Genomic DNA, 24154 nt, shown 5'->3' on the forward strand with positions numbered 1-24154 from the left:
ATTTTTTTTGTTAACTATCAGATGAGTGAGAGTTTTTAATCAATTGGAGAGTTTTAAAGCAAAGCAAACCTTCTGTGTGAAGGGAGACTTGCATGACTCAGCGCTTCGATTTTCAGCATTTCTGTAGCCTGAATGATCCTTACTGGAAGGGCAGCTGTTCTGGGAAAACACATCAAGGGAGCGCTGTGAATCATTTCAATATTCTTTTCCGAAATATTTTCCCTCTGCTTTGTATAAATAATAACATTGAGATAAGCATCATCTGCTATGGTAATAAACGTTGGTTTAGATAGTTCTGTTGTGATATTGAATGTGCCGAGATGTTTTCCTGCAGGCCTTGTTTTACTTTTTTTTCCAGACGTTTTGCTTCGTTCATAAAAACACTTCATATCAGTAACTGAAAACACCTTGTAAAACAACGTTTTATAGTTTTGTATTATTTATGACATGCTAATTTGGTTGTTGCTATATTTAAAAATATGTACAAACAAAAGCTCCTATTTTTATTTTTAAAAACTTTAAGAAATACACAAATAATTGTAGATTTTTTTTATATTTCAATATTGGTTCAAAACAATTTCGATTATTTTCAAATATTTTTGTTAAACATCAAGAGCAACATTAATAATAATAATATTTATTATTATTATTATTATTATTATTAATATTATTATTATTATTATTATTATTATTTAAATAAAAAACAACTAGAATATATTTACAAATCTGCATTAAATGTTAAAAAATTTAATAACAACGATACTTCTAATAGTTCAAAATTATTATTATATATTGTATTTTTTATATAATTGCAAGTATGAAAGGTGACCGGTGATGCAGTAGATGTGCTGCCGTCTCACAGCAAGAAGGTCGCTAAATACTAATTTGTGAATCTCCTTACTTCTGGGTTCAGCAATACTGCCGTTGTAGCTGGTGTATTCTGAGAAATTTTCTTACCCCTTGGATTCATGTGTGGTTTAAAGGTGTATTTACCTCTTCCCCTTAGCCCTACGGCTTCAAGCTAAAGAGAATTGGGGATAAGAGGAAGGGCTAAGGGGTAGAATTGGGATTGGGCCTTAGTCAGGGAGGTGATCAATAACCTGATGGTCACGCTGTATGACCTTCAGCATTCTTCTGTGGAGAGAGGAGAACCTTACCATCAATCTATCAGGCCTGTATAATAGAGTGGACAGACAGAAGCCACTGCCCACCTGGAATTTGCCAAAAGGCAGCTGAAGGACTCTCAGACCATAAGAAACATAATTCTCTGGTCTGACGAGACTAAAATTGAACTCTTTGGAGTGAATGCCAGGCTTTACATTTGGAGAAAACCAGGCGCTGCTTATCAGCATGGTGGTGGCAGCATCATGCTGTGGGGTTGTTTTTCAGCAGCAGGAACTGGAAGAACAGTCAGGATAGAGGAAAACAGGATAGAGAGACTTCCTGAATGGACAAAAAGAGTGCTCCTGACCTCAGACTTGAACTCGGTGAATGACCTTGAGTGGCCCAGCCAGAGCCCAGATCTAAATCCTATTAAACATCACTGGAGAGATCTGAAAACAGCTGTACACCGGCGCTTCCCATCCAACCTGATAGAGCTTGAGAGGTACTGCAAAGGGGAATGGGTTAAAATTCTCAAAGGCAGGTGTGCTAAGCTTGTGGCATCATTTAAAAAAATACGTGAGGCTGTACTTGCTGCCAAAGGTGCATCAACAAAGTATTGAGCAAAGGGTCTGAAAACTTATGTACATGTGATTTTTCTAATACATTTGCAACAATTTCTAAAAATTGTTTCTGAGGAAATTTGTGAGTTTAATCCATTTTGGAATAAGGCTGTAACATAAAAAAATGTGGAAAGAGTGAAGTGCTATGAATACTTTCCGGATGCACTGTATCTATGGCTGTTCATGATGTTGGTTTGCTGCGACGTCACGTAAACCTTCTCTGAAATAAAAATTTTGTGCGTCGCGGTCGCAGATGGTTAGGACAAACCATAGACTGTAAAACAGGGACAAACACTCATTTTAACATGTGCAATTTACATTTTATCGTGTCAGCGCAGTGTTGTGTTTAGTTATGACACACTGTTAACTTTATACATTCATACTAGGTACAGTTGTGTCATCAAGTCCAGTGGGTATTATCTGTTAACGAACGGCTATCCTTTGCAATCCAATATATGGTCACACAACAGTAACGCTCTCCCACATATTTTGCTTATTTCCACTGCTGCACCACCAAGTCGGTGGGTGATAATAGACAAGAAAAATGTGCAGTTTAACACCATCACAGTAATAATGTTTCCTTCTCCCACACAGAATCTAAGCTCATAAAAATATGCCCATAACCCATAAATGAGTCTATTTACTTACATATGCATAAATGTGTGTAAATATATATTTGATTTAATGTAATTGAACAATCTAAAAATGTTTATATGATTTATTGTACATCAAATGTGTAGAGTAGGCCTATTTTCCGACTTTTAGTAGCCTAGATATACAACCCACCGGCCACTTTATTAGGTACACCTTACTAGTACCGGGTTGGACCCCTTTTACCTTCAGAACTGCCTTAATCCTTTGTGGCACAGATTTAACAAGTTACTGGAAATATTCCTGAGAGATTTTGCTCCATATTGACATGATAGCATCTCGCAGTTACTGCAAATTTGTCAGCGGCCCATCCATGAGGCGAATCTCCCATTCCACCACATCCCCAAGGTGCTCTATTGGATTTGGATCTGGTGACTATGGAGGCCATTTGAGTACAGTGAACTCATTGTCATGTTAAAGAAAGCAGTCTGAGATGATTTGCGCTTTCTGACATGACTCGTTATCCTGATGGAAGTAGCCATGAGAGGATGGGTACACTGTGGTCATAAAGGGAAAGACATGGTCAGCAACAATACTCAGGTAGGCTGTGGCTAGAGATGTTGCTCAATTGGTTCTAATGGGCCCAAAGTGTGCCAAGAAAATATCCCCACACCATTACACCACCACCAGCACCAGCCTGAACCGTAGATACAAGGCAGGGTGGATCCATGCTTTCATGTTGTGATGCCAAATTCTCTGACATCAACAAGACATTTGCACCCACAGAACTGCCACTAACTGGACATTTTCTCTTTTACGGACCATTCTCTGTAAACCCTAGTGATGGTTGTGCATGAAAATCCCGGTAGATCAGCAGTTTCTGAAATACTCAGACCAGCCTGTCTGGCACCAACAACCATGCCATGTTCAAAGTCACTTAAATCACCTTTTTTACCCATTCTGATGCTCAGTTTGAACTGCAGCTGATCGTCTTGACCACATCTACAAGTGCATTGATTTGCTGCCATGTGATTGGCTGATTAGAAATTTGCTTTACAAGCAGTTGGACTGGTGTACCTAATAAAGTGACCAGTGAGTGTAGGCTACTTGTAAACATTTAGGTTATTCTGTTTTATTTTATAAATTACTTTTTTTAGGGTGACTTGGTGGCACAGTGGGTAGTGTTGTTGCCTCGCAGCAAGAAGGTCAGTGGTTTGAGCCTCTGCTGAGTCAGTTGACATTTCTGTGTGGAGTTTGTCTGTTCTCCCAGTGTTCGCATAGGTTTCCTCCGGGTGCTCCGGTTTCCCGAACATGTGGTACAGGGGAAATGGGTAGGCTAAATTGTTCATAGTGTATGTGTGTGAATGGGAGTGTATGGGTGTTTCCTTGGGATGGGTTATTATTAATTATTATTATTATATTAAGTTTTAAGTTGCTAAATTCTCAACAAATCATCTCACATAAATCCTATATATTGACATATATTCATACATCCTGTATAAATTCATATATTGGCCATCTAAACCGCAGGAAAACTAACAAAAATAAATCTAAATGTGTATAAATAATCATTGCTGCTAACGAACAGAAACTGCTTATAAACTAGCAAAAAAATCCTAACTTAAATAGCAAAATTAAAAACGAAATATTTTAAAATATACTACATAAACTTTTAGAGACATTCAGAAAATATTAATATATTTACATTTCATAAACAATGACAGTTTTTTTATAACTATTAATCTAAATATTTAGCAATTGTAATAAGAATTATTTTAAAAATTAAGAATTAAAAATAATTACAAAATAATTTAAAAATGTCTAGAAAATAAATAATAAAATAATAAATAAATAGATAAAATAAATTGAAATATTGACAATTTTAATTGCTAAAATGTTATTTACTAATAAACCAATGGTAGTTTTAAATATTATAACTGGAGTTGTTTAAAACATAAACACCTAAAATATAAGTTATACTTCAATAATCATTATTCAGAATCTCCATTCACAAAAGATTCTACTCATTGATGCACTTTAACAACCATTCACTATCTGTTTTCTCCTTCCTGTTGGTGAACTTTTTTTTTTTTTTTTTGCACCGAAGTTCATAGCTTGTTCTCATCAGTAGGCTCAGCTCAGACCACCGGGCTTTTCCCTATTGACTGTGACTGTCTCCACCTTCAGGACGACCTCATTAGTCAATATCGTCCTGACCGCAGGCCACAGAGTGGTGGGTGGTCAAGCTTAGCAGCCCCAACACATATTTAGGACACCGTGTCAAGTTCAGAGGTGACTGAAGCGACAGATATAAACGACACGTGACACGCGGTGGGAAACCCCATCGACAGCGAACACCACCAGCAAACAAACAAACGGCAGATGTAAACAGCATCAGATAGTGAGTCTTGACAACACACTGATATGCTCTTGTGGACAGGAATACCCGAAAACCTTTCGCTGTTTCACTGTTAGTCACTGACAAACCCAAATGATTAACTAGTGGCAACTCATGAGCGCGCCTGCAAATGTTTCCAGTAAACTACCAGATCCTGACGATAGATCGGCCTCAAAATGCATCTGGACATGTTCCTGCCCAAATGAAGAGGCTGCAGTTTTCGGGACCGCAAATCTGAAAATGCGCCTTCTGTTTGTTTTGGGTTACATTAGATTAAATCTGTCTGAGGTAACGGGGTTGGTCGAGAATGTGTAACCCCTCCAACTGTCAGTTTGGACTGCGCTGTGACAGCAAACCGAAATAGTGAACAAGAAGGTATCTGTTAGGTTGCTTTAACTCTCTCGAAACCCTTTTCCTGAACTTTCTGAATGAATTGCCTACTTTACTACATCCAATCCGCTCGCAGACAAAAAAACAAGCCCTGCCCACTGTTGTCTCATTTAATATTGTGTTTTTCCAGGTGCTTCATCACGAATGTCTTAACATCTGTCCACCGTCTACTGGACAGATCGGGTTCATTAATTTTCGTTCGCTTTTCCGGGGCCGGGTCATGAGGGCAGCAGTCTTAGGAAAGAACCACTCTCTTAGGAGAGAACCCCTCCCAGACTTCCCTTTCCCCAGACACTTCCTCCTGCTCCACCGGAGGGGTCCAGAGGCATAGAGAGCCGAGAGGCATAGTCCCTCCTGTGTGTCTTGGATCTTTCCCAAGGTCTGTCCCTAGTGGGACATGCCTGGAACACCTCCCTAGGTAGGTGTCCAGGACGCATCCGAAACAGATGCCTGAGCCACCTCAGCTGACTTCTCTCGATGAGGAGGAGCAGCGGATCTACTCTGAGTTCCTCCTGGGTGACAGTCCTTCTCAACCTATCTATAAGGGTGAGCACTGCCACCCTGCGAAGGAAGCTTATTTGTATACGAGATCTTGTCCTTTTTTTTTGTAACAGAATGCCACAAGAGACATTGTTGAATGCCTTCTCCAAGTCCACAAAACATTGGTTGGGCATACTCCCATGAACCCTTGAGCACCCTGGTGAGGGTATAGAGCAGGTCCAGTGTACCTCGCCCTGGACGAAATCCACTGGTTCCTCCTGGGTCCTAGGTTTAACCATTGTTCGAATTTTTAAAGATATTACAGGGCTCAAAATTGCGACCGTTTTGGTCGCATACTCGACCAAAATTTTATCTAGCATTTGTCTGGCTGCATAAAATTGATGTCGTATGACCAGTTTTTACAGCAAAATGTTCACCACTTGCGCGGATTTAGGAGGAATTCACACATTAAGCATCTTTGCACCTAAAAACACCAAACGCAGCGCTCAGGAACAGTTCAAAACATTTGACATGTCAACTTGCAGCAGAAAACAAAGCCTGCAATGCTCACCCCGCCTTCAAGCTCTTCTAATTGGCCCACTGCGCTAGAACACAACGCGAATGGATTGGTTAATATCAGCTGTCAATCACTCAGTTCCGATGACAGGGAGCTGCAGCTGAGAAAACGTAAAGGTCTGGCAGTAAAAAAAATAAAATAAAAAACAAAAAACTGGCAGATTTAGTTTTAGAAACCACTTAAAGTTAAAAATAATGCCACATCTGATTAGTGATTATGTGCTGAATGTCAATCCAGCATTTACACGTATCGAAGAGTGGATAAAAGACTTCCAGTGGTTTTCATACTTCCACTATGAAAATGACTAAAGCATTTACTGTAAAGCTGGTGGGACGGAGTTTTCAGTTAACAGTGTTTGCCACTGAATTTGCACAATTTAGGCAGGAGATGTTCTAACATTATTTAATCCTTCAATTAATCGTCACGATGCTGTCAATCGTGCGACTGACACCATGTTCACCATCGCTTAAGAGCATCCATTCACTGAGATGAAACTAATATTGCAGCACGAAAGACCATTACTGGTATTAAGATGACGTATGCAAATAATATGTCGATATGATCTGCAATATCAGACACCACCCGTGAGAACAGCAGTTATTATTGGTAATTCAGTTCATCTCATACACGTCAAGCAGTGCATGCAGGGTTGGCAGCACATGCAGATTTTTGTTTATTTGTTAGTTGTGATTAGTGTGTTAACATATAATAGAATCTGTTAATATAAAACGTGTAGTAACGGTGCTCATATTTTCATATAGTTAGAAGCAGCGGTGCTACCAAGAAAAAAAGGTTAATTTCGAGCCCTGTATTATGTCTTCTTACTATTTTTTTCTCTTTGTCATTTATTTTATTTACTGCATATTTAATTTGATTATGATAAAGGGCACCTATGATGAAAATCAACTTTTGGAAGCTGTTTGGACAGAACTGTGTGTAGGTATAGTGTGCCCACTGTCATATTGGGGTGATATAAACACAATGAGTCTCTTTTTTTTAAAAATATCCTGACGTTAGGACCCAAATCCCAGTGATTTTGAGGCAGACTGCAGAGATGCACTGAATTAACTGACTGCAAAGTATTAACATGACTCATAACTTGTATATCCTGTAAATAATATTTTAAGCAGATGATTTCTTGCATCTTCTGTAAACAAATATTCTAATGTAAATAATAATTTTACCGTAATAGAAGATATGCCATCTAAGGAATCTCTGGCGTAGCTTCCAATCCTCATTAATGTAGTGCAAACATACTTTTTTTGAGAGGTGCGCAGGTATGTGAGCTTGCGGAGGCTGCACTGGACCACAACTGTGTGTTCAATGCAGAAATATATTTCAGCCTTAACAGAGTGGGGTCACGTGATTCCACAAACGGAAGGGAAAGTAATTGAAAATATCGACCTAAAAACCTAAAAAAAAGTTTTATTGATTATATTTTCTGAATATCGATTTCCATTACTTTTTTGATTAATCACCCAGCCCTAACAGGACATGCGCAAAGCAACTGGGATTAAAAGATCTGTTCATCAAGAATGAGTTTTACAAGTTTAAAACAATTTTAAAACAGTCCATTTTTGTAATAAATACAGTAAAATCGCTACGTAATTCAACACCACAGCCACATGTCAGTGCAATCATAAAAGCAGACACTTCAATCCCAGCTTGTGGACCTAAATCAGGTTTATTTTGTACATTAACAAAACGGATATCCTAACAGCAGTGTATATTAACGTGTGTCCTGTCACATTTGCCATGCAAAAACCATGCAAAGCTAAATGTGTGTTTGTGTGCGAGCAGGCATTCAAACTTTATAACGACACTGTGAGTGACTCATCATTGCAGAAAGGCTTGAATTAACTAAGTAACAAAAATACTAAATACCAGTTGAAAAAGTTCTTATTGTAGTAAGGGAGATCTGCTTTATTCTTGTCTGTCACTGTACTGTTTACCTACGTGAGAGACACCAGGTTACTGCTACGCTAATCAGATCGATTCCTGTTGCTCTGACATGGAATGGTGAGTGCTCAACCAGCTCATTTGCATTAAAGACACAGGCAACAAAAACATCTACAATCTCGTAAAAGCTCAAATTCTCTAGATTCAAAAAGGTATAATAAATAATTTGATGGGTATTTTGAGTTGAAACTTTACAGATACATTCTGAGGACACAAAATGCCTAAATCTTAAAAAAGGAGGTAAAATAGGTGTCCTACATATATTACATGTTATATTTGAAATACTTTGGCTATACTGCGAGAGAGAGTGCATCAGCAGCAGGCAGATACTATTCCAGTCAGATACCAATACACTCACTTTACCCTTGAAATGATGAGTGAAAAACAAAAATTCATATCATTCCTAGAAAAACAGTGGGTGTGATTTAGCCAAATAGGATGCAATCTTAATGCAACATTCTTCTTTAAAATATAATCGATCAATCTGTCTTGTCTTAGCTAGTAGTCAAAAATGCTGTGTTGTTTTTAGAAATAATGTTAGATTTAAGTGAGTTTTGTCCTTAAAACAAGCAAAATCCATCAAATCGATTTTAAAGCGAAAACAAGATTATCCCATTACCCTATTGGTAGATTATTTTGCTTGTTTTAAGGAAAACCCCACTTATTTTTGACTTACTGTTTCTGAAAACAAGGTGACATTTTGCCTGTCTACAAAATGCTTCTTGATTTAAGAATTTTTCGATATTTGGATTAGATGCAAGATAAAAGCTCTAGGTAAGAAAAGCATTTTTTGCAGTGCATGAGGAAACCACATTTAAAGCCCTATATTTTAGGTTCTTATTACAACACAGAGGAGATTAGCATCAGTGCAGTCTAGACAACAACTCCACAGTAAAACCACAGGCTGTTGTCCCTGACATTAGGGGACGGTCTTCTTTAAATATGAAAGTCTGCAAACTAGATATGCCTGGGTCAGGTTTTTTTTTGTGCCCCGACCCAATCAGAGTCATTAAATACGGAGTATTTGCTGACACAAAGGTTTTGTAATCCGAAACTTAATGTTGAAGTCAGAATTATTACCCCCCTGAATTATTAGACGCCCTGTTTATTTTTTTTTCCCCAACAACACATTTCTAAACATAATAGTTTTAATGTCTCATCTCTAATAACTGATTTATTTTATCTTTGTCAGGATGACAGTAAATAATATTTGACTAGATATTTTTCAAGACACATCTATACAGCTTAAAGTGACATTTAAAGGCTTAACTAGGTTAATTAGGTTAACTAGGCAGGTTAGGGTAACTCTGTTTGTTCTGTAGACTATCGTAAAAAATATAGCTTAAAGGGGCTAAAGATTTTGACCTTAAAATGTTTTTTAAAAATTAAAAACTGCTTTTATTCTTGTAGAAATAAAACAAATAAGACTTTCTCCAGAAGAAAAAATATTATCACACATACTGTAAAAATTTCCTTGATATGATAAACATCATTTGGGAAATATTTAAAAAAAGACAACAAAAAAAAAAGCAAAGGGGGCTAATAATTCTGACTTCAACTGTATATATTCCTATTTGAATGTATGTTTATCACACACACTTTAAGTACATTAGAGCTATTAAACTTATTCCGTGTATATAGAGTTGTGCAGAGCACTTTTTGGTTTAATTTGTCTTTTAACTTAAATGCTGTTTATTACTTTCACTTTAAGTTTATGTCATCTGCCTGAACTGCAGTTTTAGTCATGCATAGGATTTTAGTCGATTAAATCAGAATGTTCAATATACAAATCTCTGAAACTTCTAAGCTTATTACAGTATATATTCCTATGAGGTCCAGATTTACCAGTTGTGGTTAAAGCGTTCTATTGTAAACATTATATTGTATGCAAGTCTTTCCACAACCAGCTTTGGGAACCTAAGACTTCTGCTCAATCTATCCATCTAAAAGGTAAAACCACAGGCTGTTGTCACTGACATTAGGGAACAGTCTTCTTTAAATATGAAAGTCTGCTAACTAGATATGCCTGGGTCAGGTTTTTTTTTGGTGCCCCAACCCAATCAGAGTCATTAAATATGGAGTATTTGCTGACACAAAGATTTCGTAATCCGAAACTTAATGTTGAAGTCAGAATTATTACCCCCCCTGAATTATTAGATGCCCTGTTTATTTTTCTGCCAAATTTCTGTTTAACGGAGAATATATATGGCATTACAGTATACAGCATATTCCTGGAACCATTTAAACATGAATATGAGGTCCAAATTTAACAGTTGTGGTTAAAGCGTTTTATTGTAAACACTATTTTGTGTGCAAGTCTTTTCAAAACCAGCTTTGGGAACCTAAGACTTCTGCACAATCTATCCATCTACTAAAAGGTATAGAGCAAGTGTTGGGTCATTACTTTTGGGTGAATTTCACCTTTATTATACAAACCGAAAATATGGGAAATATGTACACAATATTCAGAACAAATTTACTTTTTTGAATCAAACTACTGAAATCAAAAGTCTGTGTTTAATGTGACCTTAACGTGACCTTTTTTAGTACAAAGCAAAAACTAAAAAGCTATTTAATATCAAGCATCCTTCAGCAAGTCTAAAAGTTTCTACCAAAGAATGTTCTGTAATATTCAGGTCTGGACTCCTTGGAGGCCATTTCATGACTGTCTCTGTTTTCTTTCCAAATATGATTTTGTTACATTAGCAGTGTGTTTGGGATCATTATCATGTTGAAAAATAAACTAAAAAATTAGGTACATTCTAGTAGGAATTACATGATTAATTAAAACCTGTCTGTACATTTCAGCATTCACAATCCCACCAATTCAGGCAATATTGACAAAAGCTCTGGCAGAAATGCAAATCAAATCAATATAGCAACTCCCAATATTTTTTATTCTTACTTCCACCTTTCTTCCTCTCTTTGATATGTCTTCAACAATTTGACCCTAAAAATCTAACTAGAACCTATATTTTTTGGTTGGATTTTAATAAAGATGTAGAATAGTTTAATAAAGATCCTAAGACTTTTGCACAGTACTACAAGTATTTGCATAAATAAAATAAAGTCTACTGTACTAAAGATGTTACAGAGGTTTATTATGCTGGTGTCAGTTTTAAAAACAAAACCTAATGCACTGAAACTATTTGTATGATGATTAAATATTTAATAGTGAAAAAAATGCTTAATTCATAATTCCTCCAGAGCCTTACACTCAAGCACTGAAAATTGCAGCATGTTCATTCACAAAAAAACAACTAAAATGGCATGTTCATCTGAGGCAGATGCAGATTAACAGATAAATTGAATAGTGAAAGTAATTTGGCATCAGTTGCCAAACTGAAAGTGAAAGTAAAAACGTGTTGTGGCAAATTTACCTTATTGGATATATGTTTTTACTTTAGAGGTTTATTGCGTGCTGTCCGTTTTAAAGGTTATTAATACAATTTGCATTTCACTAAAAGAAAATCATTGGTGAGGGTGATGATCAGGTCAACGGAAGGTGAAGACTCAGTGCAAAAATAGGTCTTAAGTGCTTTCTCGAAATGCGTTTCAAGTGTGCTTGGGATTTTTTTTATACCTGCTCTTAAGTTTACTTTCTTTTTGGACGTTTAATCAGCTGTGTAGCAAATGGTTGCTTATGTCCTGCCCTATAGATTATTATAGGTTGGAGTCCAATGTGTGCAATTAGCATTTATTTTAGTTTTGTCATTATTGACAAAAAGGTGTCAGTACATTTTTGTCATTCAAAATATCTTTTTATTTAGTTTTAGTCCGAGCAATAGTTTAACTTTTTAATCCGATGAGAAAAAATGCACAAACTATGATGGAAATTTACTGAAAAAATTCCAGCATGTGTGATTTTGTTTTAACATATCACATCACAACAAAAATTGACGCCATTACTGGACAAACCAGTAAATGTTCTTGTCATTCTAAAATCCTTCAGCCAAAGGCTCTTACAACAGTGGTTACCTCATTACCTCCAGAAGTGTCTTTAGTAGCTGTGCTAACAGCTCCAAACCGGCTTTAAAAGTGTATATCTCCTCTTACTGGACATCACCGGCATTACAGCTGATGCAAAATAAGGACCAGGTTCATGAGAGCCAAATCCATATGGCTACAAAACTGTTGGACCCCCCTCCAATCCTGATGCATGAGATGGGCTCAGAACAACCACACTGACAACTTACCTAGTAAACAAAGAGCCTAAAGAAACCACCATATGTTTAAATATTAATTTTTAATGTTGAAAATGTCAAACAGCAATCTTACAATGCTGTCGTCTTTACCATCTTCTCTGAACATCAGTAGTAACATCCGTACAACTCTATATCATCAACATCCTGCATTCAGAACACAGCATAACCCATCATTTAATCTTCAGAACAATAATATTATTACTCCATATTAATCAAAAACCTGTTCTTGTATTTACAATCCCGGTAGATCATTTAAAGGTCTGTTCATATAGTCTTGTTAATCCATCATGGTCACTTTGCAGTTATCAGTCTAATAAGGCCAAATGTTAAATTCTAAGTCTCAGAATTGTCCATCCATCTTCCTGCGGATGGCCAAAAGTAAAAAGGGAGACGGAAAGAACGACAGTATCTGCTGTAGTGTTATATTCCACCTACGTGTTATCAGGGCCTCTTCCCTCCATCCAGATCAAGACAAAATAAAACGGTAAGTAGAGTCTCCTTGGCCTCGGCGCTGAATAAATCCAGTGAAAAAAATCGACTCCCAAGGCTTTCCATGGCCTTCGGGTCTTCGGCTCTATAGCAGAAGGCAAAAGAAGCCTGCGCATCAAGAGTCAATCACATTTGTACTTCCCTGGTTTGTCCAAGTGTGTCTTACGGATGAGGCAGGTTCATCCGGTCCTCGATCAGTGTGTTTTCCGAGCCCTGCGTCTCCATGCACTGCCGGACGGTGGCTAATACTCCATTGAGGCGCCGGTCGAGCGCAGTGAGATGTGCTCCCGTCAAGACTGGAAAAGCAGGATCGTGAGCCGTGGCCTGCCGCATGGCTGAACTCAACACGCCACCTTTCAGGAGGTTCAGTCTGTTCCAGGTGGACACGCGGACCCTTGTGGATAAAACCAGATAGACATGGTAAGCTAGATATAGTGCAATTGTTTTTATCTAAAGTAAAGAAAAATATATGATCGGAAACTGAAATATGGTTTAGAGGGGCCAAAAGCATTGAATGTAACAAACTGCTATTGAAGACTATAGCCTGGACTACTGCTTAAAGTGACAGTTCACCTAAAAACGAAAGTGTCTTGTTCAAATACCAACAAGTGCTGTCTCTTTCTTCTTCAGTAGAAGATTTTAAGCTAAATTCATGACCCTTGGTGATTTTTATGATGGCAGTGAATGGTGATTTATGGATATTTAGATGATAAATTAATTAAAATGACTTCAAATCAATAGCCCTGGCTCATGATGACACACTGAGGTCTTACAAATTGAAATGATTGGTCTGTGTAAAAAAATGAACATATTTTACATTATCATAAGCTTTAATCCACAGCCCTGTCAAACAGTTCTCGACAAATGTGCAAAAAGTAGTCCGATTGTAGTCCTAACAGTTTGACAAAAGTGTGGGGGTTGACAATGTAATCACCAATTTGGCTCAGTGGTTAGCCCTGTTGCCTCACAGCAAGAAAGTCACTGGTTTGAGTCCTGGCTGGACTAGTTGGCATTTTTGAATGGAAGTTGAATGTTCTCCTCATGTTCACGTGGGTTTCCACTGGGTGCTCTGGTTTCCTCCACAGTCCAAAGTGATATAGCTGAATAGGCTGTAGTGTATGAGTGCGAGAATGAATTTGTGTGTATGGATGTTTCCCAGTACGGGGTTGTGGCTGGAAAGGCATTCGCTGCGTAAAACATATGCTGAAATAGTTGGTGGTTCTTTCCGATGATAAATAAGGGACTAAGCTGAAGGAAAATGAATGAATGAAAATGCGTCATTTGACCTCCTGTCCAAAAACCCTCTTGCACTTTCGTTATTTAAAAGCAACCGGACTACAACCTTACATGTGTCGAAAACTGTTTTTTTAAATAGCTAAATGATAAATGTCTAAATTTCAATAACAAGAGTCTCTTATAATAACTGCTGCACAACATTCTGCAACTGATACCTAATGATTTGACAAAGCAGGCTACCTTGTCAGAAATGTCTAGTTGCAGTGAATTAGCTTTTTACAGCATGTCTGGTATAACAGTAATGTTTTCTTTTGGTAGCATGACCCACTAGTAATAACAGGGCTGACTGAGGAAACCCGGAGGCTCATATGTTTGAGCTGAAAATGAACAATGTTTCTAAAGCCCAAATACAACTCAAAGCAACTTTGCAAGTGAGTAATCTATTAAATGTTACTGTGTTTGAACCATCTGGAATGACTACTGTATACAACATTGGGTGTGAAGTATGAGCTAACGACAACATACGATGATGTGTGTGTATTAGTGGTCTATTTCTACTCATTTATTAATGGAGTATTAGTATTAGTGGAGTATCCATACTCTTTCACGCTCTTTTTCAAATAGAATTGCACTGTAAAAAAAAATGTTGGATTCCACACAATTCCTTCATGCTGTCCCAACACAAATCTTAACCTAATTACAATTAATCTAACCAAGTTAACCTAATCGTTTATAAAATTTTAAGTGAATTGAACATAAAACAATTAAGTAGTCCCCCCAAAAAAAACTGAAGAATTGTGTTGTTTCAACTCATTTTAGATTAAAAGCAGTCTGAAAAAGCAGCAAAAGTATTTTTTTATTTTTGTGTTTGGAATTTGTTTCCATCCACCTATTTTTAATCAGATTTTAGGATATCACATAAAAAAAAAGTTGAAAAGCCAAGATGGACAAGAACATCGAGATCCAGATACTGTAAATTCTGCACTACTATTTTGGACTTCTATTGTGTAATTATTCCATTCTAGTCTGTAGTGACCATTTTAGCCTGAGATTTGGGGCCAGATTACAGTGTTGTAGATGATTTTACAAAGATGACAGCATCATGTTATTCCTAAACAGAGATTTGTGGAATCTGCTAGTAAAACCTTCAGCAGTGCCTCTCACATTGTATATGTCATTCAAAGTATATAATGGTGACATTAAAAATGTAATTTTATCAAGCTTTCATACATGCCTAGTCACTAGTTTTACATCTAAATTGGACCATGAAAATAAGGATATCGAAAAAAATGTCTAAAACAAAAATGTAAAAAATAAGATTAAGATATTTTTTAAATTCCTTGATTTACAGCAGATAAAAGTAAGTACTGAAAATGTCATGTTTTGTTGCTGGGGATAATATTTCTAAAGGAGCTGTTGACAAGAAATTGAAGCAGATTTTGGTATAAACCCAAACAGTACAAACATAAAAATATAACAAAACAATATAAATCTAAAAGAAAATTGGTTATGTGTAATTACAATTTAATGACAAAAGCATAAAGTACTACTGAAAACTACTAAAACATATGTAACACTTTATACAAAAGGCTTTTTTGGTAATGGCAGTTAAAGACGCCTCTCATATGGGGAATGAAGTCACATGAATTGCTTAGGTGTGATTTTTTTTTCTCAGAGTTCGACAGAGTGTGAAAATCTTGATGGTTCTTTGTGTCCCATCTATCAAACCTCCTGTTTATTTTGTATTCTCAATTGGATTTAAGCTAGGTGATTGGCTGGGCCATTTTGCAGCTTGATCTTCTTGCTATGAAGCATTTGAGAGTTTCCTTGGCTGTGTTTTGGATCACTGTCTTGCTGAAATGTTCATCCCAGTTTCATCTCCTGCTAATGTAGATGTTAGACTGAAACAGCTAATATTAATTGACACTGAGGAAGGGCAGAGGGTTGCTGAATAACTACTGAGAGATTTCAGCTGCTGTCTGGGCTTTCACTGCCTTTCTAAACCTCCATTTATTCATGTGTTTAATAGCTTTTCCCATAGCTTAATTTATAAACTAACTAGATGGGTTTTCTTTGCATACAGTATGCGGATTTCTTTGGTTGTTACCAACATCCGGGAAAAATTTCAAGTCAACAGCACCTTTAGAAATATGTTTTCTGAGAAAAAATGTTGACGTGTTCAATACTTATTTTCCCCGCTGTATATGCATGCAAAAAAAAGTGTTTCAACTGTCACCACTGGTTAACAACACAGGTTATTTTCAACACAAGTCGAAATACCTTTTTTAAAGACCTCAAATGTCAGTGCAAAAATAGAATGATGCATTGTTTAAATACTTATTTTTGACCAACAAAATGCAATAGAAATTAATTTCTTTATTAAAAAGTTGAATTAAAATACGTCTTACATGCAAAATTAATTTTTGCTAAGTTTTAAATTGAATTTGAGGTGGTTGTTATATAATCATTTAAATGAATTGATCATTAAATAAACTATTTTTATTTGGTAAACATTTTAATGATGGGCAAATTCATTTAAAACACATCATACAGTTATGCACAGACAGACAGTCATGCAGTTAAAAAAACGAAACAAACACAAATGGAAATGTCATTTTCGTTTTCTGTTTTCACCCATGCATATCCTAAATTTTCGGTTTCGGCCCAAAATGTTATTTGAGTGTGTTGTTGCTGGAAATAACTAAGCAGATGCTTGTTTTCACATAACCTGTGCATTTACATGACACTGATACTGATCTCTGTCATTGAAAAATCAATGATTTTTGACTGATTTGTTGTATCCAGTATCAGCGTCCTTTAATTCGGATATACTATAGTCAGGCAGGAAGTCTTTAAGGCAAATACACAGTTAAAGCAGCACAACACTTTTCATCTGTTAGCCAATCAATATCTCATTAAGGCGATAATGAGCATGTGCAGCACTAAGGTATTCTGGGGGATAATCAAGTATTGATGACTCTCTAAAATGCTTTATTCCCCAGAACACTTGTACTTTTAAACATTAATGTCACACCTCGAGCACATTAAAAAAGGGATTTAACAAGGAGAGACTTAATTACACACTCAAGTTTAAAAATGTGGGTCTTAAAATTCTTATTTTAACTTAGTAGTAATATAATAAAACATAATAAAATAATCTGTTTTAAAGCTGTATTTTTGCCACTATTACTTTAGACTCCATTGTAGAAAGCATTCTAATGTCATTTGCTGCTTACGTAATATTTCAGATTATTTTAATATTAAAAACAATTACTGATTATATTATTGTTTCTTTGATAAATAGTAAGTAAACATTGAAATATATACAGTCAAACACAAAAATTATTCACATCCCTGACAAATGCTGATTTAAAGTTACTTTTATTCAGCCAGCAATTTTTGTTTTGACCATAAATAACACAGGATTCTCCTAAAAGATAAGCAGATGATGTACAATAGGCATCATTTTGGAAATAAATATTTCTCTCTATAAAAATAATATTAATAGTAGGGCTGTCAAAATTAATTGTTTCTTGGGTGCACTGCGATGCAGACGCGGACAATTCGGTATCAGTTCAGCAATAATCATAACCGGTTTATACGTACTGACATCATTTATCGGTAACACTTTACAATAAGGTTCATTAGGTAATGCATTTACTAACATGAACTAATCATGAACAACACATGTACAACATTTATTAATCATAATTGAACATTTAATAAAATGCATTATTAACATCCAAGTCCATGCTTGTTAACATTAGTTAATGCACCATGAGTTAACATGAACTAACAATGAACTACTGTATTTTCATTAACTAACGTTAACTAACACTAACAAATATAGTAGTAGATGAAGTGTTCATTGTTTGTTCATGTTAGTAAATGCATTAATTAACATTAACTAATGAACCTTATTGTAAAGTGTGACCCATTTATCTAATATGCGCTATGTCGCCGTAGCTTACTGTGGCGAGGGTCGCTATGTCGCCGTAGTTTACTATGGCGAGCGCGAGTATTTACAACGCTGTGCACAATTGCACTGTGTGTGTGTTTGCTGGACAGTCTTACACTGACATTTACAGCAGAAGCTTTCACTGCAATTGAGAGAATAAAAATTCTCCATCTCTCTCTCTTGCTCGCTCTCTCACTGTGTCCCATTTGACCTGCTGACATGGCTTTTCCTCTCCTCTCGGCTGTTACAGAGATACTTCTGGATACAGACACGAGCACGTGTCTGCAGTTTTCTCCACCGAATCTATCAGGGATCAGCTGTGATCGCCGCTGCTGTTTATCTGTGTTTAAACCGGGCTTTACTCATGTGTGAACAGCACCAGCCCGTAAAGCCAATCGCAGCCCTTTCAGTTAAGCACGTGACCAATCAAAGGGATGTAAGAAAGGACTTTTTAGACAAGGATCAGGATTTGCTATAAATGCTTATATTGTTTATAGGCACCGTTAATATATCTGAATGTTTGTATTAAAGAACAAAATTGTATTACAAATAGTATCTAAATATTTGTATACATTTAATTACAAAAATTGCTGTGCTGTGAAGAAAATATAAAACTGTGTATGGAAAGAATCGTCAATGCAAAGTGATACACTGAGATTTCGAACTGAACCGAACCGATGGCATGATAATCGGAGACCAGTGTAGGTTCACATTATATATATATATATATATATATATATATATATATATATATATATATATATATATATATATATATATATATATATATATATATTTTATTTATTTTTATGAAGTTAGTCCATCCTAACAAAAACAATTAATTTTGGATTCGAAACATTTGAACATTTATTCATATATTCTGAGGCAACATAAAAAAGTTATATACGTACTAGAGCTTGTTTGTCGATCCATCCAAAGAAAATAATGCTTTCGTCCACAAACTTTCTTTCTAAACCCATCGGTCAACCACAAACTGATTGTTATATTTTAATGTTAACATATATCCAATTAGAAACAATTCAGATCAAGTTACTTGGAACAACCCACATATACGCGCGTTTCAGTGGAAACTCTGACTCACACAAGGCATTGCAAAAACACACCGCTTTTTTATGGGTTGCATGTGCTATGTGATTGTGTTGTGTACTTGAGTCAACAGGAACTAGAGAGAGTGTGTCTGGTTTTAAAAGAACAGACCAGGAAGAGTTTGTCACTAGTCAACAGATAAATTTAGCCAGAGGTTAGTGACTGTCTGAGGCTTATCGAAGTATAGAAACTCAATAGCGTGGGTTGCAAAAGGAAGTTGAGGAGCACTGAGTGTTTGTGTAAGAACTCACATGCAGCACTGATAGAGCGGGGCGAGAATACTCCTCTCATCCAAAGACGGGTTCCCAAAACTGCAAAAGAAAGCATGACAATTCAAACCAAAACCGTGGAGTTTTTGTTTAGGTTTTGAGACTTTTATTTAAAAAGAACAAAAAAGGAAGAAAAAAAGTTTCTTCATATATTAAAAATGCACGGTTCCACAAAATCCATTCAAGTTGTCCCAACACAAATAGATTAAGTTAACGTAACACTTTGGTGGTTAAAACAGAAAACAATGAAGTTGTTCTAAAGAAATTTTCAAGAAATGTGTTTCAACTCATTTTAAATAAGTAGTCTGAACAATCAGCATAACTTTTTTGAGTGTACAAAGTACGTTCTATTAGATTCTAGTTGGCCAATCAGCACTTCAAATGCACACAAGACAACCAATGAGGATCATCTTAGAGGTCTCAATTTGCATATTTTCCATCCCAAATATGGGTTTGAATTTATAATATATATAGATAAATATATATAGTAGTGGTGGGTCGTTATCGGCGTTAACATGCTGCGCTAACACGAGACTCTTATCGTGCAATTTAAGTAAAAAAAGAAGCCCCGTTAATCTATTCTTAAAGCTGGGTCTATTCTACGCAGGCTATGATGACTTTCACATTGATATTTTAGCATGGATTTATATCTGACCGCTGAGCCGTCTGACAAAAAAGTGCCCTTCTGAAATAATTTAGCTGGATGCCTTACTTTAACTGAAGTTTGCCAATTTAACTTTAACTTATGAACATTTCATTCATATCTTTGTGACAAACTGGGGTTTTAGACACAAATAAGGAGCATTAACTGTTGGAGTATGGAGTGTTACAGAATTTAATATCACACGGCCAAATAGAAAGAAAAAAACTTCTGCGTTTCACGATGTGTGTGTGTGTGTGTGTGTGTGTTTGTGTGTACGGTCCTTTACTGACAGCTGCGTGTCCTACATGACGGTGTTTACTGATTGCGGTGTTTACTTCAATAATACCACTAATATCTGCACACTCCACATGTCTTTATTCCATTTCTGTTTAGTTCAGTTATGACTTTAGTCACTTTAAGGTGATCAAAAATCGCTGTTTTGTGCTTATGTAGGCCTACATTTCAAAATTCATGTTTAACTGAATAAACAGTTAGTAAACACAAGTACATCTAATTGAACACAATTTCTTTTATCACCAATTATCATAGTAAAACAGTTTCTCAAGCAGTTTGTGATGAATTTTTGGAAACAGGAGATGAGCCCCTGGTCTAATGCGCCACCTGGCTGGAGAAACTCATTCTCAAAGACTCATTATTTGGGTAGCACACATATTCTAAATCTCACAATTATGGAAAAGGTAAAAAAGTCACTTTAAGAGCAACAAAGTTCCAAATTTTGCATGTATTTGACTATTTATACACTCACCTTAAGATAACTTTTCGTCTCTTATACACAATGCATGCGTTCTCTTTCACTCTTTAAAAAACATCAAATACACATCAATACATGAAGCGCATTCCATGCTGCACATGTCCCGTTACAGTACATGCTTTTACTAATCTCATTTGAAACTGAGTTTTGCAGAGGACCAAATGCATACTGCTGGAAAGGGGATGGGATATGATGCAATAATCTTTTTAATTCGATTAATGTTTTTCATAATTATTGGAAGACGAAATTGAAACTGAATTACGATTAATTGCCCAGCCCTAGTTTAAATGGTTATTTAATAAGTTTTTTTGCTTATTCATTTATTTCTTGTGTATTATTCCTGTAGTAAATGTGTATTTTTGTTTTATTGTTTGTTTATGCTTTAAATTAGGTAGTTTACACTTTCTCTCCGCATGCAAGTACACTGCAAAAAAACAGCAAGCATGAATTTAATTTGATTACTTTTTTCATGACGGATGTATACATGAACATGATATAGTATTTGTATTTATTTGTCTTAAAGAATTTTTTTTAATTTGTTTATTTATTAATTTATATTTGTGTGTGAATGACCTCCTTTGTTAGTTTCAAAGGTGGCGTGGTCCAGGTTTATTTTGGTTCATAGGATTTTAGTTTGGTTTTGGTTGGCGACTTCAGAACATCTGCGCCTCAAAAACATTAATTGTTGCATTTAATTATTGTTTCACTTAAACGTTTGCATGCCCAAAGTGTTTATTTTGGTTTGCATTGGCTGAAAGATACAAATAAATATATATATTTTTGTAAATCATGCCTTTTTGCATTATTGGAAGAACTCTTGCACTACCTTTTGGCATTATCCAGAAGGATGAGCATACTTGCTCCGCCATCGTCCTGGAAGCTCTCGTAGTGATGGCGGTCAGCATTGCCAATAAGATAATCGAAGATGGAAGTGTCGATAACATCCAGCAGTCGCGGCCCAGCATCGTAAGGGGGCATTTTCTTTACAGCCTCGCAGTAACTCTCATCATACTCCCACCTAAAACACATCGATCAACACAATCAATAACAGCAGATGCATCCTTCTGAAAATAGCTCTGGATGCAAGCGAATTTCTCATCAAGGTCTGATAGTGGAACCCCAACCCAACCAAACAATGATGACTGTTCCCTTCGTGGTGCTGATGGGATATTTAGGACCCTGTTCCTACCTAGTATCAACATGCATTTGCAGAGATTCCTTTACAAATATTCAGGACATCACAGTTTCAGCTTAATATTACCATTTACTTGAATGCATCTGGCATGATCACTTGCTTTCACTGACATGATGTATTAGTGCCATTGTGGCAAACAGATGAAAATGCAAACAAAAGAAAGAGAGAGAGAGAGAGAGAGAGAGAGAGAGAGAGAGAGAGAGAGAGAGAGAGAGAGAAAGAGAGCGTGAGTAGGGGAGGGAGGGGGGAATCTGAAACCAAGTAGCATTTCCTGCTGCATAGTTACAATACCACAGCATTAAACCCACAATGCTTGTACATCTCTAATGAATAGGGAGAGAACACCAGTATGATTTCAACAGCAATGAAATATGCATTAGCCTGTCATAAACACAGTGGACAAAAATAGACAGAAACATCATTAAAAACCATCTGAATTAATGCAGAGTTGTATTTTTAATTTAATTTAATTTAATTTAATTTAAATGTTTTGTTATTATGTTATTTTTATTGGTTGACTTATTTTATTAAAAGATTGAGTAATTGACTTTTTTGAATTGTATTACTTTTTTAATGATAATTTTAGGGATTCTCTTATTTGTATTTATAATTTTTACTTCCAATATTGTGCAGCCATAAGAGGAGCATCACCTTGGTTTCCTCAACAACAACTAAAAAAAGCAACAATGGCATTTTTTCCCTCTGGATACTCATCCTGAGGCCTCTAGAGATTGTGCAGCACCATTGATGTAATCCAGGACCTGTGAAGAGATCATGCCGAAAACAGAACACTTATTCTGAGGCCGTATTCTGAGCAGATGCTATAGCGGTCATGGAGGAGTGGAGAGCATGAGACTGATTCCTGAAAGACACCAGTGACAGACGAGTCTCAGCATTGATCCCATGGGCCAGCCTGAACACCTGCCGGTGACCTACTCGCACCTGCAGCTACTCCACGATGGACGTCCAGCGTTCTCCAGCCTCCGTTGCCTAGACTGCAGCTCTGCACAAGAAGTTTGGCCAGAGGAGAAATGGTCATCCTCAACTGAGTATGGTTTCTCTCAAGGTTTTTTCATTCACTTTCGTCAATTGGTGAAGGTTGTTCCTCACCACTAGCTTGCTTGGTTTGGGACTTGTGTAGCTGCGCATCGATGGATTTGCTCTTTAGTGTTTGGACTCACAGCAATGAAAATTAAACCCCACTGAACTGAACTAAACTGAACTGACAGTTTCAATTTACTTGAACTTCTATGTTAAGCAGCTTTAACACAATCTACATTGTAAAAACGCTATAGAAATAAACATAAATTCAATTGAATATTGCAGAGCACATTATTTGGAGGAATTTTTCAAGCTCAAACATAAAAATCAGAAGAACTGTTTTTATTTTAATCAAAATATATAAAAATAAAAACTGTGTTAATTAATTACAATTTTTTAAGCTTATGTTTAAAAAATTGTATTATACACCACAGACAATTTCCCCTCAAAGGCATCTAAAAATAAATCAGCTAAAACTGAATATGAAAGACATTTCTGGATTGCTGCAATGCATTTGATACCCGAGTTTGCAGAACAAAGAGTTTCAGAGAACTTCAGACCAAAATAATTCAGTTGTTGTCACAATATGAACAGATCAGTAATAGCCAAACTAGGCTAGACTTCTAAACCAAAACCTTTACAGTAAATTGACAGCGGCAGAGATGATAAGATCACCTAAAACGTTTACCTTTCTATATGCTGATCTGCAGCATGTGCAGCTACTAGTAATGCAAAGATTTGATTCTAAATGTAGTCTTAAACAGCCAGATTTACACAGTCTATAGTCTCAAGTAGATTTACATTAAGTCATTTGGCAGACGCTTTTGTCCAAAGTCACTTCTGATTTTGAGCAAATCAACATGAAGAGGCAGTACACACAGGAAGTGCTAATTATACAAAGGAACTGTCAGTGTCAGAATTAAAATGCTAGAGTAAGGGTGTGTTTTGAGATGGGAGTGAAGAGTGTTTCTATACTGTACAGGTGGTTTGTCAAGCCCACTCATGTGTGAAGCACACTTCAGAAATGCTTAGTGATAAGGGTGTAACGGATCGCATTTGATCCATGATTCATACGGATCACAACCAAGTGGCAACCTCGCCGTAACTTCACCTCAGCTGA

General features: G+C 36.3%; 1 protein-coding gene across 4 annotated transcripts in view; it reads right to left on the reverse strand.

The window, feature by feature from the left end:
• Positions 1–12346: 12346 nt before the first annotated feature.
• fam20b (FAM20B glycosaminoglycan xylosylkinase) overlaps positions 12347–24154 on the reverse strand; it is a 65557-nt gene continuing 53749 nt past the window's right edge. For 3 of the 4 annotated variants that reach the window (XM_087297047.1, XM_087297048.1, XM_087297049.1), the window contains exons 7-10: positions 21625–21816; positions 19366–19425; positions 12980–13207; positions 12347–12898 (exon numbers count right to left, since the gene is read on the reverse strand). In XM_087297047.1, the coding sequence (XP_087153173.1) occupies positions 12766–12898; positions 12980–13207; positions 19366–19425; positions 21625–21816 (613 nt within the window). In that variant the 3' untranslated portion in view covers positions 12347–12765. Of the gene's footprint in view, positions 13208–19365; positions 19426–21624; positions 21817–24154 lie in introns of all 4 variants that reach the window. The other variant, NM_001044818.1, reaches the window with a different exon arrangement.

The sequence above is a fragment of the Danio rerio genome, chromosome 20, assembly GCF_052040795.2.
Source record: "Danio rerio strain M-AB ecotype USA chromosome 20, GRCz13ab, whole genome shotgun sequence".
Lineage (NCBI taxonomy): Eukaryota > Metazoa > Chordata > Actinopteri > Cypriniformes > Danionidae > Danio > Danio rerio.